Source organism: Odocoileus virginianus, chromosome 9 (genome assembly GCF_023699985.2).
Source record: "Odocoileus virginianus isolate 20LAN1187 ecotype Illinois chromosome 9, Ovbor_1.2, whole genome shotgun sequence".
Taxonomy (NCBI): Eukaryota; Metazoa; Chordata; class Mammalia; order Artiodactyla; family Cervidae; genus Odocoileus; species Odocoileus virginianus.
In genome coordinates, this window is record NC_069682.1 from 14019837 (window position 1) to 14036662 (window position 16826).

At 45.1% G+C, this 16826-nt stretch overlaps 1 protein-coding gene across 11 annotated transcripts in view; it reads left to right on the top strand.

Annotated features, from left to right (window-relative positions):
* The window catches only part of CELF2 (CUGBP Elav-like family member 2), an 867775-nt gene that overhangs the window by 804915 nt on the left and 46034 nt on the right, over positions 1–16826 (top strand). For all 11 annotated transcript variants that reach the window (XM_070471964.1, XM_070471957.1, XM_070471963.1 and 8 more), the window contains 3 exons: positions 173–307; positions 8846–8925; positions 13052–13210. In XM_070471964.1, coding sequence (XP_070328065.1) covers positions 173–307; positions 8846–8925; positions 13052–13210 — 374 coding nt within the window. The remainder of the gene's footprint in view (positions 1–172; positions 308–8845; positions 8926–13051; positions 13211–16826) is intronic.

Sequence of the window (16826 nt, forward strand, 5' to 3'; positions counted from 1 at the left end):
CTCCTGGCGTCGGAATAGGAGCTGAGACGCTGAGGAAGGGCTGGGTGGGAGGACAGAGGTGGCCTGGGCATCTGAAGAGTTAGCCTCGGGGCGGTCGGAGGTGGTGATGAAGCGTTGCCTGCAAGGAGTAAGATGAAATGGCCTCAGCTCATTCATTATTTCTATCTCCTAGCCGTGGAAGACAGAAAATTGTTCATAGGAATGGTTTCGAAGAAATGTAACGAGAATGACATCCGGGTGATGTTTTCTCCGTTTGGCCAGATAGAAGAATGCCGGATCCTCCGGGGGCCCGACGGGCTGAGCCGAGGTGAGTGTGCTGTCTGCAGCGTCTCTGCCCTTCCGCGCTAATTGGAGCCCCGCGTCCCAGCCAAGGTAGACGCAGCCCCGCGTGTGGCCGGAGGTCGCCCTGAGACACGCCCCACAGGACGAACTTAGCCAGCCTGAACTTTTCACCGTGGCGGGAGTGATCACCTCTTATTTCTCGAGTCGAGAAGGTCCTGGTGCCAGCATATTAGCTCAGGTTATGACTGTCAGACAGGAGGCCTACAGGCTGCCCTGTCATCACACATCGCTTTTCAGTCTCAGATTAGAGGAGATTGGGGATGGGTGGGGAAGAGACTTGGTGGGCAAGAGAGAATGTGTGCCGCTTGCATCTTAGTTTTCTGACTTTCTGCCTGTTCCTGGAAGAGGTGTTGAGGGTGTGGGCCTCTTAACAGAGAAATAAACCAAGGAAAAAAAAATGCCCTGCATAGCATAGAGCAGATACAGACTCAGAGTAACCCAGCCTGTGTTAGGGTTTTAGAGCAAAGAGCAAACCTCCTGGAGTCCTAAACATAGGGAGTCCATTAAGCAACAGAGAAATGATTTCATCCAGCAGATTGCAGGTTCTTCTTTGTCACCAGGATAGAGGCAAAGGCTGGGCTTTCCAGCACTGATGAAAACCAGCATTTTTGCCACAGCGATGCAAGGTGGTTGGAGATGACTGTTCTGTTTCCACACTTACCTCCCCCTTTGACAAGGCCATACACCTCCTTCCTTAAACCACTCATAAGGCTTATCACCGGGTCCCCAGTAACCTGACTAAGTTCCCTGAGTCAGTTCAGTGAGGCCCAGGGGAAGCTGTACGTGTAAAACACATTTGTCCATTCTCACAAGAAAGCTGTTTTGGCAACACAGAGAGGATTTCATTCAATTAATGAAGTTTCCAAGGCAAGTTCCACAGGGATAATTAGAAATGTCTCTCAGTTCCCCATCTCTGGTTCTAGGACTACACTGCCTGCCCCTGTGCTGAACCCCATGTTGAAAGAAAAGTTTGGGCCTTAAGCATCAAGGCACTAGTGTTCACTCATCTCCCTAGTCTTACCTAAACTCTGCACCCTGGGAGGAAGAACATGTGTTCCTTTGACTTTTAGACATAAAACTTCCCGATGTCAGTTGCTGAGTGGCACAGGGAACAAAAGCTTTCCACCTGCCTCCACCCCCAGAGCCCAAAACAAAGAGAGTGTCAAGGAAAACCAGGTGAGGAGGAGGAATAACTCCAAGCTTGTGATCCCTACATTTCCTTCTGAAGGTGGCTTTAAAAGCAAGAGAGAGAGAGGAGGCGGCGGCCTGGAAGTGATGCTTAACACTCCCTGAAAAGATGGGCGTGTAAAAGCTGAGCAAGACATCATGTCAAGTGGGGTCCCTGTGTAGCAGACCCAATGCCTTGAGCTAGTCTGGCACTTAGCACATGTGCCTCCACCAGCGTCACCCCAGCTGACTCCTTGTGCTGGGGACCCGGACAGCCTCGCAAGCAGAAGGCTGCCAGGGTTTGTGTCCTGGATCCCTCTGCAGCACCCCAGCAGCCCCACGCCAGGAGAGAGGGCCATCACATTGGATCACCCAGTCCTGCTGCAGCCGGGAGAGGCAGATAGGCACACAGTCCAGGAGAGTGAATGCCTGGGGCAAGTACGGCATGGCTGAATTAAATAGGCAAGAAAGACGAGAGTATTTTCGTGAACCTTTTCTGCTGCCAGTTCAGTCCTAAGAACCACCATTCTCCCCCATTACAATTCTCAGTCACGTTTCCGTGTTGCCTTTGCATTTGTCATTTGCTCAGGCGTACAGCATGGACAAGGAACAGACAGTCATAGTGAACTGTATAGTGCCTTGGAGGCCGATGACCCTGGGGCCCAGACCTAGAACTTCTCCAGAGTAACTCATGGGGCGCTGTCCACTCCTTTTCCTGTCTCTGTCCTCAGTTTCCCCCATGAAGATGGCAGCAGTCAAAATATGTGCCCTTCTCCTCTAATAGGGCGTGGTTAGCTTCTGCGTTTTTATTATCTTCTTTTTTTTTTTTTTTTTTTTTTGGCAGTACTGCAGCTTGCAGGATCTTAGTTCCCCGATCAGGAATCAAACCCAGTCCCCTGGCAGTGAAAGCGCAGGGTCCTAACTACTGGATGACCAGGGAATGCTTCTACGTTTTTGTAGAAGCAGACCATTCACAGGGTGTCATGGAGGCCTTGACTATGAAGTAGGCATGCTGGACTTCTGTTCTCCCTCCACTGATTTACAAACTTGAGTCTCTGACTCAGTTTCTCCACCTCTCCAGTGGGGGCAGTGATGGGAACAGCACTGGTGTCTGGAGACCCTCAAGCATATGTTAGATACTTCTGCAGTTGAGATTTTAAAGCAGCCAAAACTTTCATAGAAAAGAGCTTCAAGACACTGTACTTGATGAGAAAAATTGGCCAGTTCAACCTGCCATTCGGTCGATGAACCAGCACTTGACACCAGAAGCAGCCTATTTCTGAAACAAGTTACACTTTCTTCAGTATTTTATGCAAACGCTGGCTTAATGTAAAGAGTAGAATCCTCTTCCTTGCCTCCCCCCCCTTTTTTCCAACAGAAAAGTAATTTCTGAATTTCTAGCAAACTGATGAGAATCCCCCATGGCAAAAAGAAAATACTCATTTATAGTCATTTGTTCTGAAATATAAAGACAGACCATGGTGCATTTTTCAATTAGCCGTATCCAGGGACTCCTGGGTACTGGGGACTGCTCCTGAATCAGTGTATTTGTTGAAAGAACAATTCTCTTTCATGCTACTATTTTGCTTTCATTAAAGAATTGCAGTTTTCAATCAAATATTAATAAGTATCTCCCATCAGTGGCACTCCCAAGCAGGAACACTCAGCATTTCTGGTCTCCATGCCTGTTGCTGGCTCAGCTGTTTACAGAATAAATAAAAATGAAGTGAAATGAGAGATTGGCTGCTCTGAAAAGCACCTTTTAATACTAGACCAGGGTATAAACTAGTCAGTAGGAAAGGATTTAAATCAAACCACATGATTATGGTAGGGGAGAGATGCCCTTGAGTTGTGCACACTTCCAGCTGGTAGCCCTGGATCTCTAACAGGCATCTAATGTCTTTCCTTCTTTGCCTTGTCAGTAGTTGACATTCCTACCTGGCAGGTTTACACTGCAGTTCCTCTAAGCTTGTTGATTCAGTACCCCTGCCCTAAATGAGAGTAGCTGCCAGAACTCACACTTATCAAGTCCTACTATACTTTCAGTTAGAATCACTATTTTTAAAAAAAAATCATGATCTCCATATAGGCAAGAAAGACTGTTTTAGAAGCCCCGTAGTTATTTACCAGCACCCAGATCTGTGCCGTGTTTTAAGACAGGACCGCCCATCCTGCCCTCACCCCCAGGGAAACTGTCATGTCTATACATAGACAGCACCTGCCAGGCCTGTTGAAACGACTCAACAGACATCAAGACTCTGCCCACTTTACTCCATATGCCCACACCTAAACATGCATCTTCTCCTTTGGGGGCAGTAACCCATTCTGCCATTTTGGAAAACCTGGTTTGAAATGCTTTTCAGCCCCTCGTGAGATTCAGATCTTTCTGCAGTGGCAGACCTGCCTCTCAGGCCCCCACGTGAGCCTTCACTGAGAGGCAGGCCGGATTCCATGAGCCCACCCGATGCAGGTAAAACAAGACGTCTGCCCTTAGAAGCAAAGCCTCAGACTCCTACACCAGCACATCTACTGGACAATGAGACCTGAGCATGTCCGTTTCCTAAAATACACACGTTCTCGCCCACAATCCCACGGTCAGATTGAATGACTTGGGTACGGTCTGCCAGGTTTGCTACAGCATGGCAACATAAGATCTGTAACTCAGAGACAATGAAGGGGTTGATTTCGTTCTTCTTTCCCATGAACTGCAGTCAGATCTTCACTGCCATTTAAGGTAACTTTCTGCTTGTTTAAGAATATTCCAGCTGTGTTTATGATGTTCCAACATGCTTCTGCCAAAACCCTTGACAAAGGAATTGGCCATATTTTCAGGGATGTTGGTGAGCACAATCTGGATGTAGCCATTATATCCTCATTTGTTTTCATTGTATCTGATCTGAAATATGGGGGTGGGCTCTTGACTTTTAAAACATGTGCAGGGAGAGGACTGAGTTTTGATCGTGACATTTTAGTCATGTCCACGTGGTGCCCAAACGCTCAGATATATGGGAACCTGTGCCAGAGGCCTCCTGGGTTACTAGCTGCATCTTGTCATCCTCCCCAGGTGGCTCAGTGGTAAAGAATCCACCTGCCAATGCAGGAGACACAAGAGATGCGGGTTCGATCCCTGGGTCAGGAAGATCTGCTGGAGTAGGAAATGGCAACCCACTCCAGTATTCTTGCCTAGAGAATTCCATGGACAGAGGAGCCTGGCAGGTCCAGTCCACAGGGTCGCAGAGTCAGACGTGACTGAGTGACATCCTGCTCTGGGTACTCTTCCAGTCTCATCTCAGGAGTGAGATTTTGCCAACTCTGAAGTCCTAGCCTTCCCTCGACCTCGGGAGCCGTGAATGAACAATCTCTCCATGCCAGTTTTAAATAAACGAACCTGACCTTGGGGGTTGTGCATCATCGTATTAATTCTGATGCTCCAGAGTTTTACTCATGGAATAGTTTAAATCCTGCTTATAAGATACAGAGAAGAAAACTGGCTGCACTAAGATCTTCCTACAGCTGAAGAGGAATTTATAAACAGGTTTTCCATAAGCTGACATCTTCTCGTGCCACACAAGTTATCTTAAATTATGCTTCCTTCAGTTGAAATAAAGTGGCTATTGCTGCTCTTTCAAAGAAGCAGCAGAAAACAAGAGGCCTTGGCATCATTGTATGTGCTTTTAAAAGTGCCAGTGCCCCTGCTTTTTTCCTTCCTTTCTTCTCTCTCGCTGTCTTTTTGGTGCACAGCAAGAATTCATCTAGTTCTCTCAAAATTCCCTTGCACCCTAGAGAAAAGGTAGAACACCTGAGTTAAGATATCCTTTCAATCGAAATGACAAGTGTAATAGATGGGTACCAAAATCTGCTCGGTGACAGGGCTCTGTGCTTTCCTTAGATCCTGTCTGTAGGAGGAAATTACTCTGAGAAACCTTTCCCCAGTCAATCATTTATCTATTCCAACGGCAGGAAGACAACCTCACCGTAATAAGAGAAATTCAACTCCTTTCATTTCTATTAGCAATCTCTGACACTCTGAAAGTGGAGACGATAAATAGTGGCAAGCTAAATTACAGGTTGGTTACATTTACAGATGGAATTTTTGCCTTTTTTTTTTTTTTTTTTTTTTTGCTATTATGTATTTGGAAGCTTTAAGATATATAGACTGTCTTACCCGCCCTACCACTACCACCAAAAGTAGCCTCATTATCTTGGTAGCTGTATTTTTTCCCCCAAATCTAAGTTCTCCTGCATTTTGCCAGCATGTATGACAGCCTAGAACAGTTGAGGGCTGACCCTATAAGATCAGAGCACTTGTCCTGCTGAGACCCAGTGGACTGCAGTGTACCCAGAAGCTCACTTGTAGAAAGTAAAGGGGAACAGTGGACCTAAGACATTTCTGTCCAGTGGAAAGTCATCTGATTGGCTTGTGGAAGAAGGCACCAGCCCATTTTGACCATAGGGACTCGAGTGACCCTATGTTAGTGAAAAGCCACAGATTTGAGGGCTCACTCCAAAGCCATTGTTTTCAGTGGTGCTGAAAATGAAATGAACCTAGTCGTAGGACTCCCCATGCCCTCCTGTTTTAGAGACGTCGCAAAGGTTAACAAGCTACCAGCCCATGGAACATCTGGTTCTGAAGTTGCTTGACTTTATCCAGAGCGGCAGACAGACACGTGCTCCCCCTTTCTAAATGACACAGTCGTTTTTCTCCCTTAAGTAACTGAACACAGCACAGAGCATGGAACTTGACAGAGCCCCTAGGAGACAGGTTTTCTCTCACTGCACTGCTGCCGACAGAATTAAAAGGTTAAAGAAGTCATCAGATTTGTCAGATCATTTTTTGGGAGGGGATGAGGACTGTATAATTAGAAGCATCAGTCAAGCTTTTAATTGCAGGTTTCATAGAGCAAAGGGCAATGAGTGGTTTGAGTTTATAGAGAGATCACTTCATTGTTCTCTTGCTAGACTTTTCTTTTGAGACCTGTTAATTGCTAGATCTTTCTCCTGAAGTTAACAAAAGTTCTGCTTGCTCTGAAATTGTAGCAAATGCATATACTGTGCCTGATTGATTTTTGTTGACATTTTACATGTTTTTTTATGCATCCTGAATCTCTGCTTGGACACTCAGTTTGGCACATGCCCCCAAATAATAAGAGCAAAGTGAATGAAACAGAGTTAGCCCATGGTTTCAGATCTGCGTCCATTAGATGATTTCCTGTGCCTCTCCTGCAGTCTCCAGATAAGAAATAAGAAAGAAAAGTCTCCCGGTGTTATTTCCCCTGTTAACAGTGTCAGTGATAATCACAGTCTTCAAGAGATATTACTTTGAAGCGGATGGTAAATTTGGGACTCTCTCATCTCGGAGCAGAGTACATTTCAGTACGGAGTCAGCAGAGGTCCTGTTGTAGGTCTCTCACGGCGTCACACACATCATCTCATCTCGATGCCTTAGAGGAGGCCGCCCAGCTGCTCTGCTGATGACAGAAACCACAGCCGGTATAGATACAGGCACCATGCTCAAGCAGCTTCACCAGCTGCTGTAACGTCGGAAAAACTAAGAAATAGCTTGGCATTCTCAGTGAGCTAGACTGCAGGCTTCATTAGGACAGCTTAACATAGAGGTGAATGAGATGAACCTCCCATGTACTGAGAGTTTTTGCATATTAAGACTTACAGCATGATGCAAAAAAAAAAAAAAATGCATTGACTTTTTTTCATGACTGGATGTTGTTGTGCTTTGGGGGTGTGGGCAGGCATTGCTTTCTCTTATTGCTGTTTGATGAAAAAGTGCTAATACAGTATTGACTTGATAATCTCCCCAGGTACACACGCAGAGCAAACAGAGAAAATGTACTCGATGGCCCCCACGGTGACTCCCATGCACCGAGCCACGCGCTGGTTGTTTAGATGTGGAGTTTTCTGCTTGGCTTCCTGGCCGTAGAGGCACCAGTCTCACGTGATGGGTGCCAGAATTCCACTTCTGTGCACTCAACTCTGAGATGACAAGCTTTGGCCCCTCAGTGTTCAGATCTGCTTCATTTGGAAATCTTTTTAAGTAGCAATAATAATAATGTTTTGAGGCAATTGAGTGGAACACTAAATTATTCTCTGATACCTAAGTTCAAACTGTGCAAGGCTAAAGAAGCTGAAAATCAATGCACTTTTAAAGTCATTAGAGATCATAAGTGAAATAGTCTGCATTGCTTTAGCTAAGCTTTTAGTGTGCCGTGGTATTATTATAAAATCAGCCTGAATCTGCATTAATTTCACAGTCTTCTTCTCTGAGAAGCCCAAGGGTGCATGATAAATAAAATGTAAATTTTAGAAGGCAGTGTTTTTATTAGTGGAAAGGGCAGTGAGCCATGTAGTTGGAGTGGTGACCTGCATGGTAGCTGACACTGCTACACGGAGTCCTATGGATGCTAGTTATTTTACAGCTGGGAAAAAAGTAGCCGTGGAGGGTTCAATGGGCCTCAGGGGAGACATTCAGAGAAATGTGCATTGTCTTGTGTATGTTCCACTTGAGGTCCAGTCTCTGATAGAAACCACAAGTCGCAACTTTCAGAAGTCATGGAGATTTGCTGCGAATAACAAATCCAATGCAACTGTTTACATTTTACTTTATATGCACTGTTGAATATTCCCAGAGTAATGGCGCATTTGTTAATAGGGGGTTTGTTTTTGTTCATCATTAACAGTTACTAAGTAGTTTGTACAGGATTTGAGTATATTTATTTGCATTTACGTAACATGAATGTGTATACATATATCTAATTTTTAAAGCACCCAGAAAAGATGAGGTATATTTATTTGCTGACATTTCAAGCTATTGAAATCTCTTTGCTAATTTGCCCTGGGTGTGAGGATTTTATTATTGGCTGCCTAAAAAGCAAGGCTCCCATTTGAAATATAGAACCAGAATGGGTGGATGCCCTCAGTCATGATAGTCAGCCAAGGAGAAAATGTAAAATTGCAACTCTTTATTTTAGAAAATGCAAACTAGGTCTTGTGCATTTCAAACCTGTGGCTAAAAAAAAAAACTTTAAAATTAAAAAAAAAAAAAAAAGAGTACCCAGCCTCCTTTCCCTGGACTCCAGTCTAAAAATAAATAAACTAATCCATCAGTAAATCTCTCTGCTTTGGTCAGATTAGCAAGTCAGCACTGTAAGTAAAAAAGCAACATGAGATTGAAACCAGAGAGAGAAGTTGTTGATTTCATGTACTACTGAGAACAGTGTCGTCCTGTGGCAGTTCTCGTAGACTGTGTTGGTTTAACAAGCGTCCAAACCTTTTGTCTTGTTGTTTTTGTCTTTCCTGCTCCCTGTCCCCTTGTTTCCCACAGGCTGTGCGTTTGTCACGTTTTCTACAAGGGCAATGGCACAGAATGCAATCAAAGCCATGCATCAGTCTCAGACCATGGAGGTACTGTATCATCTGCCCTTTCTTTGTTCCTTCGTGCAAGTGGTGGGGATGCAAAGCGATTCTCTCCTGTGTGGATCGTTCACATGGCAATCACAGATGTAAACCTTCACCATCCTTCTCTCCATCCATCCATACTCCTCCTCCCTTAACCTCTCTCCCCCCGCCCCACTTTCTTCTCCCTCCCGCGCCCTCTCCTCTCTGAATTTTTCCCCTAATGACTGGAAGCGCACCTAGTGAAACCTTCCCCTTGCTCTGCATTCTTTTCTGAGCCTTTTGTTGCAGTGGCCCAGGTCCTGCCGTGTAAAGTTCATGATGCCTTTTAACACGGGCATCTTTGTGCACTTCAAGGACCAAGTACGTGCCCCAGCCCCCAGGGTGGGATGGGTTGAACGGCTAACAGCCCCCATTCCAAATTGCAGTGGGCCCCGTGCTCAGTCACAGGGCTCTTTCATTTCTTTTTTGTCTTCTTTTTAAATGTGAGGTCAAGTGACCTTTAATCAAGACAAACAGAATTGGTTTTGCATCAACAGTGTCGGAGAAAGTTAAGACTTCTCCTACAAGGTGGAACCAGCGCAAATGTTCATGTATGAGAGCCTCCCCCCTGCCGAAAATTAGATTTGCCCCCTTACTAAAAAAAAACAAAACAAAACAAAAACACAATAACCAAGAAACTCGAAGGCTCCAATGTGGTCTCCTAACGAGAGACACAGTGGCTTTGGGGGAAGAGAAATACGCTGGCATGGGCCCAGAAATGTAGACAACGGCTCTGTCCTTTGAGTCTATGATTTGGGTCATGGCCTTTCAGGATTTTGCACAAAAGCATTCCAAGAGTGATATGCGGTTCCTTACTCTGTATTGTCTGATAGAATCCTTTGGGAGTGCATGTTCTGCTGTATCATGTAAACTGTATCTTTGTGTATGGGTGATCTTTCCTGGAGGTGGCTTTGTACTATTACCTCAAGTTATGTTTTTCATCTTTTGAAAGAAAAAACGATTTTTTTTTTCAGTTTTATTTAATGTGCCAAAATTTCTCTATTGTTTGAGCTGCTTTTTTGCCTCCACTTTTGCGGGGGGTTTTAATTTTTTTGTTGTTTGGTTTTTCTGTTTGGTTTTTTTTTTTTTTTGGCCATGCTGCATCTCCCGAAGCATGCCGGGAGCTCAGTGATCTTTCTGGGTCTTGCTCTGCGGGCAGACTTTCTAGGGAGCCGCAGGGTGGGTGGACGTGTGGGGACCAGAGTGTGCATGGCCTTGTCAGTCAATGTTTACTGTACTTTTCTGAGTTTTGACAGCATTGCAAAGCCTGTTGTCTTTTTCAGACTTCCTTTTGACCTCAGTATTCCTAACATACCTTATATAATCACTGTGTTTTCCTTTCAGTGCAATGCATTTTTAAGGCACTCACACCCCCCCACTACGTGAAGGCAAGCTCAGGTGAAAGTCGGCCACAATAAGAGAGAATTAGCGGGATTTGAAAGATCTTAGGAATCCAGTCTCGAACAACATGCAGTTACACATGTGATCATGTGTGTGTTCCCCTCCCACCCTCGTCCCCCGCCCTTTCTCTTAACATTGGACGGCTCCACTGTGGTGGATCGACCTGCTTTCCAGCTGCAGATCAGCCTGGAAATGAAAGTGAAAGGACTATTAAGAAAAAGAAAGTCTTGATATACATGTGTGTTTCACTCTTAAATATTTTTATTTCCGGTGATGGAGTGATCTGTACCTGATGGCCTCACCTTAGATTATTTTTTTCACCCCAGCTATTTCAGCCCTGTTGGAAACATTGGCACCCCAGTACCCTCACCCAGGGCCCCCCACCCGAATGGGAGGGTTGTGTTCTCTACGTCCCTACAAACGGAGAGCACGAGAAAATACAACAGAGCTGGGTATGAGCCCAAACCAAGAAAATAACAGGCTCGCAGAAGGAAAAGAATTTGCTATAGAGAATGGGGCGTATTTCTTCTTCAGAGGTCATTGATCCTTTGTTAATATCGCTCTTATCAGAAATCAGATCTGACGCACTTGTTTTTAAATATGGACATCCATGCTTAATCAGAGGGGCCCTTAGACACTTAAATTTCTTGTTTAATTCAAAAATATTGACATTTAAATGGAAGATTATTATGCAGTCTCATTAGTTGTATAACTGAAGTTTGTTTTCTTTTCTTTTTTAATTAATCACATTATTTTTAGGACTCTGGCTTACATCTTCAACCAAGATGTATGATCTAAGAGATACGAATTCAAAATGATGTGACTGTTAAAGTTTAAATGAACACATTCTTTAAAGAAGTCATTAATTTTATATGGTACCTTAATTTTTCCCACCTTCCTCCAATCTCTGCCTACCCTGTTTTTTCCCTTTCATAGTTTATACAAGTCATTTTTTGAGCTATAATCATGGGCCTGATTTTCTGCTTTTGTATCATTTTCTGGTATTTAAGGAAGGAAAAAAGTCAACCATAAGTGAACTGTTAGGAGGAGATGCTATAATTTGTTCCAGAATGAATTTGATAGAATAACAATCCTTGCCATGCAAAACCCTTGCTGTCTGTAATTTCCATCTTCAGAGTGGTTTTGCTCTCTTTAAAATGATGAAGCACTAAAATACAGAGCAGACAAAAATGAAGTATAGATTTTTTTTTTAAATGGTGGAAATGTTACTTTTATGCAGTTTATTGACTGTTAACATCCTAGGTTGTGACTGTGACCCCCAGAGCTGAAGATCAATCCACTGGAGGTCCAACAGCCAGTCACCCCACTTTTCCCACATTTTGGAGGTTAACAAATAGGCATGATTGCCTCATCTGTGCATAGCACCATCCCCAGGAACTACCCAAGGTGACAAGAAAAAAAAAATGCAACTTTGTTTTCTAAGAGAAAGAAAAAATGAACCCAAAGGGAAGGGGAAAGCTCAGTTAAATAGAAATATTAAATTTCTGACAGAAGAGAGAGGTCTGTTATCACGCTGAGTTTCAATAAAAGTGTGTTGTTTTTTTTTTAATCACTTGGGTAGAATTAACTTCTTTTTTCTCAGCAAAATTTCACAGCTTTAATTGTGATGGAATGTGTAGTAAGCTGTTTGAAGAGGGAAACCAATTGGTTTCCACTGAGTGTTTACCAAGTGGCAAATGTTGAAAAGTGCTTTTAAAAGGAAGTCCTCCTGCCTGGGGTGTTAGGCCCTCACTTTCCCTAAGGACCGTCTCCATCTCAAAGATGCTGGTCCTGTTACATAACCTATGGCCATTTCTCACTCACTACCCCCGATCCTGCCTTTTAAAGGAAGTGGACATGGAAAGAAGCTCCTAGAACAGCAAGATTGATTAGGAAAAGAAGCCAAGTAGAAATCTCCACCTCCCGTTTGACATATATCTCCCTGGACTAGAACACGGTCCTGATGTTTCATTTTTGATTTGCAGTAGCCTGGGATTAGTGATAGTTTAGATGTGACAGGGAAGGAGGAGACTTTTCTAAAAATATGGGGACAGTGACATGGGTTCATGCCTGCGTTCCCTGAATATCTCCTTCCTTCATCCAAGTTCCTAAAAACGAAACCCACTTCTAGCGATTATATTACTGGGTTGATGTAATTCCCACCATTCTGAAGTTAAAAATTGCTTAACTGAGCACTGGAAAGAGTAAAAAAAAAGAAAAAAAAGACGTGAATGACAGGCACTCTCACTCCCACTCTGTCTCCCCGCTCTGTGCCCTGGTCACACATAGCGCCAGACAGAGACACCGCGACGAGTCCATCTTTCAGACGAGCGAACCGTGAAGCTTGATTAAGGGCCAGTGATGAGGTCTCTTGTCCTTGAGGAGGTCCTGGGATGGTGGAAGGAAGACCCCTGAAGAGAGAAGGCGAGGCACTGTCATAAGCAGATCACGAGAGCAAAATGGCTTCTTCAAGCACCAGAGCCCCACAGACCCCAGTGACAGACCCTGGAATGTTCTGTTGATGGTGCTATTCAGAGAAGACGAAGGACCATCACTCCACTTACACACCCGCCCAGCCCGTCCCCTCTGCTGCACAGTCGTTCAGAAAGCTAGGCCCCACGCTGACTGAGTGTCCCGAGCCCAGTGGACCAGGCTGTAACCCCTCTTCACTTTCCGCTGTGTCTGACCACAGGGCTGCTCTTCACCGATCGTGGTGAAGTTCGCGGACACCCAGAAGGACAAGGAGCAGAGGCGCCTCCAGCAGCAGCTGGCGCAGCAGATGCAGCAGCTCAACACTGCCACCTGGGGGAACCTGACGGGTCTGGGCGGCCTCACCCCGCAGTACCTGGCGGTAAGTTCCGGGGGATGGGAGTGGGGGGACGTGGGGTCCCCAGGGGGAGAGAGCGCCCTGCCCCTGGAGCTCTTCCAGGCTCCTTGTTCCCTCAGTACACCAAAAGCTCAGCCTCGGGACGCTGTGAGTGCCAGGAACTTCTTGGCATTGATGCAGAGTTTGTCCAGGTGAAATTGATGAGCACAAGGATGGACTGTTCTGTCTAGTTCGATGGAGGTTGAGCTGAGCTCCACAAGGCTGGGTGTTAACCAGTGTTCCAGCATCAGCTCCTGCATCAGGAGGGACGCGGCACGCTTCCCACACCGTGATTTAAGGTCCCCAAGCAGCCGTGGCCAGCCCGCTATGCCCAGGGCAGGGTGTTCCTTGGCAGGACGTAGGAGGGAGGCCTCGTGGAACCGTCCTTCACTGGGTCTTCCCAGAGGAGGGATGTTGATTCAGTTCAAATGTTTCTTTATCTGTTGGAAACCCGAAACTCAGATCCTGTTTCAGGACAAATAGACCCTGTTCTTTTTAACCGTCCCTTACAGTTCATTGTTTCTAAACTTTCACCTCCTTTTTTTTCTCCCCCTTTCTGGTTTTTTTTTTTTTTTCCCCCATTTCACTTTGCCGCTGTCTTTATTAAAATGCCAGAATCAAAATGTAAAACCATTCCCCTGGTAAGATCTAAACAGCATGAGAAGCAAGCCCTAGTGTGAACTTCAAAGCATCTACACGTAGCTTGAGAGTGGTGGAAGGCAGCTCATACTCCTCTAAAGTTTTGCTTATTTTTACTTGAACTAGTGCCGAACCATGCTTCTCTACTCCACTTTTCTGCCAGACTACACATTAATTAATTTTATATTGTGCATTTGGGCCTTTAATTCTAGCCTCTGTCTGGGTATGTGTGTCCTAATTCTGTCCTGACCTTTGAACTGTTGCCCTCAGGATAGTATGACCCATGAGCTGTACTTTGCAGCAGAACCAACACTGTTCTACAAAACAGCCCTCCCTGTAACCGTGAAAGGTGATCCTCCTGCTTCTGCAGGTGAGGGAAAGGAGCGGCTTAAAGAGGTTTTGTTACTTCACCCAAGGTCGTGGCGCTGGTAGTCAGGCAGGATATCCACCCTCCCTGTGCTCTCTCCATCCAGCCTGGCTGCTTCTCCAAGGAGATGTGACTCACGTTCCCCTTTTATGTTAATATTTAATTGTTCGGCCGCGTTGGGTCTCAGTCGAGGTTGGTGGGATCTTCATTGTCATCACGCAGTACTTTTCATCACAGTGCACAGGCTTCCCAGTTGCGATGCACGGGCTTAGTTGCCCCATGCAGGTGGGATTGTAGTTTCCAGATCAGGGATCACACCCGAATCTCCTGCAATGCAAGGCAGACTCTCAACCACTGGACCACCAGGGAAGTCCCTGGTAGTCCTCCTTTACCCACCCTCACGCCTGTCGGGGTCTGACTCGTGACACGTCTGCATGTCTTTCAGGAGAAGCATGCCTCTCCTGCCTTCCCCTGAGTCATTGATAGAAGCAGGTAACCAAGTTTGCTGTCACCTTCTAGCCATTTTTCCATCTTATCCACAAGGACCCGGTGTGAAATTTCCTCATGTCTTGCTGAAATAAAATATAAAATAAATTATCTATAATTTATATAGTTATATATCAATTGTAAATTTATATATTTTATATAATATATTAAATATGAAATAAAATAGAAAAAATTTTTCTTGCTGAAATAAAAAATAAAAACTAAGATTTCTATCATAGATTGGTGGCAAGCTCACCTTTTCAGAGTTTCCAAGGATCCAGCTTCGTGTTCCACTGTTTCAAGGAACCAGGACCCCTGTGCCTGTACCAGTCTTCTGGCCCCACCCCCAGCACCTGTTTCTTTGTGTTGAGGGTAGATTCTGACTCTGGCTCACCAGGGTGTGGTTGTCAGTGGAAAGAATCCTCAGGTTAATGACCCTCCAGGTATTGCACCTTCCTCCAGCAGAAATTATTAATCCCTCAAAGTGTCTTCAAAGTGAATTTAATTTGACTAAGCTTCAATTTTTAAAAAATTGTGCAGGGCTCCATTCTCTCACAACCACAAGAGAATGGGAAACCCGAGAATTCAAACCAAGAGAAGGGATTTCTCTCGGTCAAAACGGATCATCCCTGGCTTCCTCCACTTCCTCAGTCTGCGTGTGAGAGTCTGTGTATGTCTGTGTGTAATACCTAGGTGGTCTGTTACACCAAATCCAGAAGGATGAGTGAAGGGTGTAGACCTTTTTCTGATAAGTGTTCACATTAATCCCCATAGTATCGTTGCAACTAGGACTTGGGTAGAATCAAGTCAGCTGCTGGATGCGGGTCTGTGAGCCCCACACCGTTGTGGAGCCTCCTCCTCCTAGAGCTGAGGAGACCGACGCTTACCTGCAGGAGCGGCACTCTCCATTAGTTTGTGCAGAGCTCCAGCTGAATGATGAGAGCCTATTTTGTGAATAGTGAATTCTCAGCTCACAGAACCGTGGCAGTTTTTTAATAATAGATGTGGTGAATCTATGCTCTTGACATCCATGGACTTCTGAGTATAGGAGACAGCTCCACGCTTGCTCCAGGGTACAGACTGTGGCTGTACTGATCTACCAGAAGGAGGCTTATCAGTAAGTCTAGTCACACACTTAGGACAGCACCTAAGTGAAAGTCGCTCAGTCATGTCTGACTCTTTGCGACCCCATGGACTGTAGCCTGCCAGGCTCCTCTGTTCATGGGATTCTCCAGGCAAGAATACTGGAGTGGGTTGATATTTCCTTCTCCAGGGGATCTTCCCAACCCAAGGATCAAATCCGGTTTTCCCGCATTACAGTCAGGTCTTTAACCCTCCGAGCCACCAGGGGAACCCTAAGTTAACCTGTTATTCAGCTTATTTGAACAAATAAAGGAGTGCTTCCAAATGGTAATCACATGCCTTACCTTGTGCTGCCCATTGCTTCTCTGTGTGGGATAAACATACTTCTGGAAGCTCCAGAGACAAAATGCACAGACCTTTTCACAGCTGTCTTCATTTCTCTTTAGAAGATGCTGATATATTTATAATAATAGCATCAATGTATATAGTACCAGATAGTTCTAAGTTTTGACAAATAGTGTGTTCCTCTGTGCCCACGAAGACCACCTTGAAATGGTTGACCGTTGTCTTTATCCTATAGTTATGACTGCAGCTGTGGAGCTGTGAATAGACACATTTATCTCTGTAGGTATCTCAGCGGCTTCTCTGTTAGTCCAGGAGTCAGCGAATCTGTGCGTTCCTAATGAAGGTTGTAGGACAGGCAGCTGTGACGGGAAGCGGAGGAGAGCCAGGGTGGGACCCTGGTTGACAGAGATGAGTTACGAGAACTACTAAGCTCCAGAGAGAGAGCATTAGTCACGCCATGTTGGTTTCCATAGATTTAACACCTGGTTGTTAAAAATTGTAAATTGATGAATTGTTTAAGGCAGTGACGTTATTGAGTCTCCCCGGTGTCTGTGTTTCTTAATAGAGATTAGACATTAATGTGGATTTATGGCTCCAACGCTGGGAACCTTTAGCCATTAAGAGGCAGCAGTAGCTGACTATGTGAATGTAAAGGGAACTGGATGTGCCCCTGTGGACGTG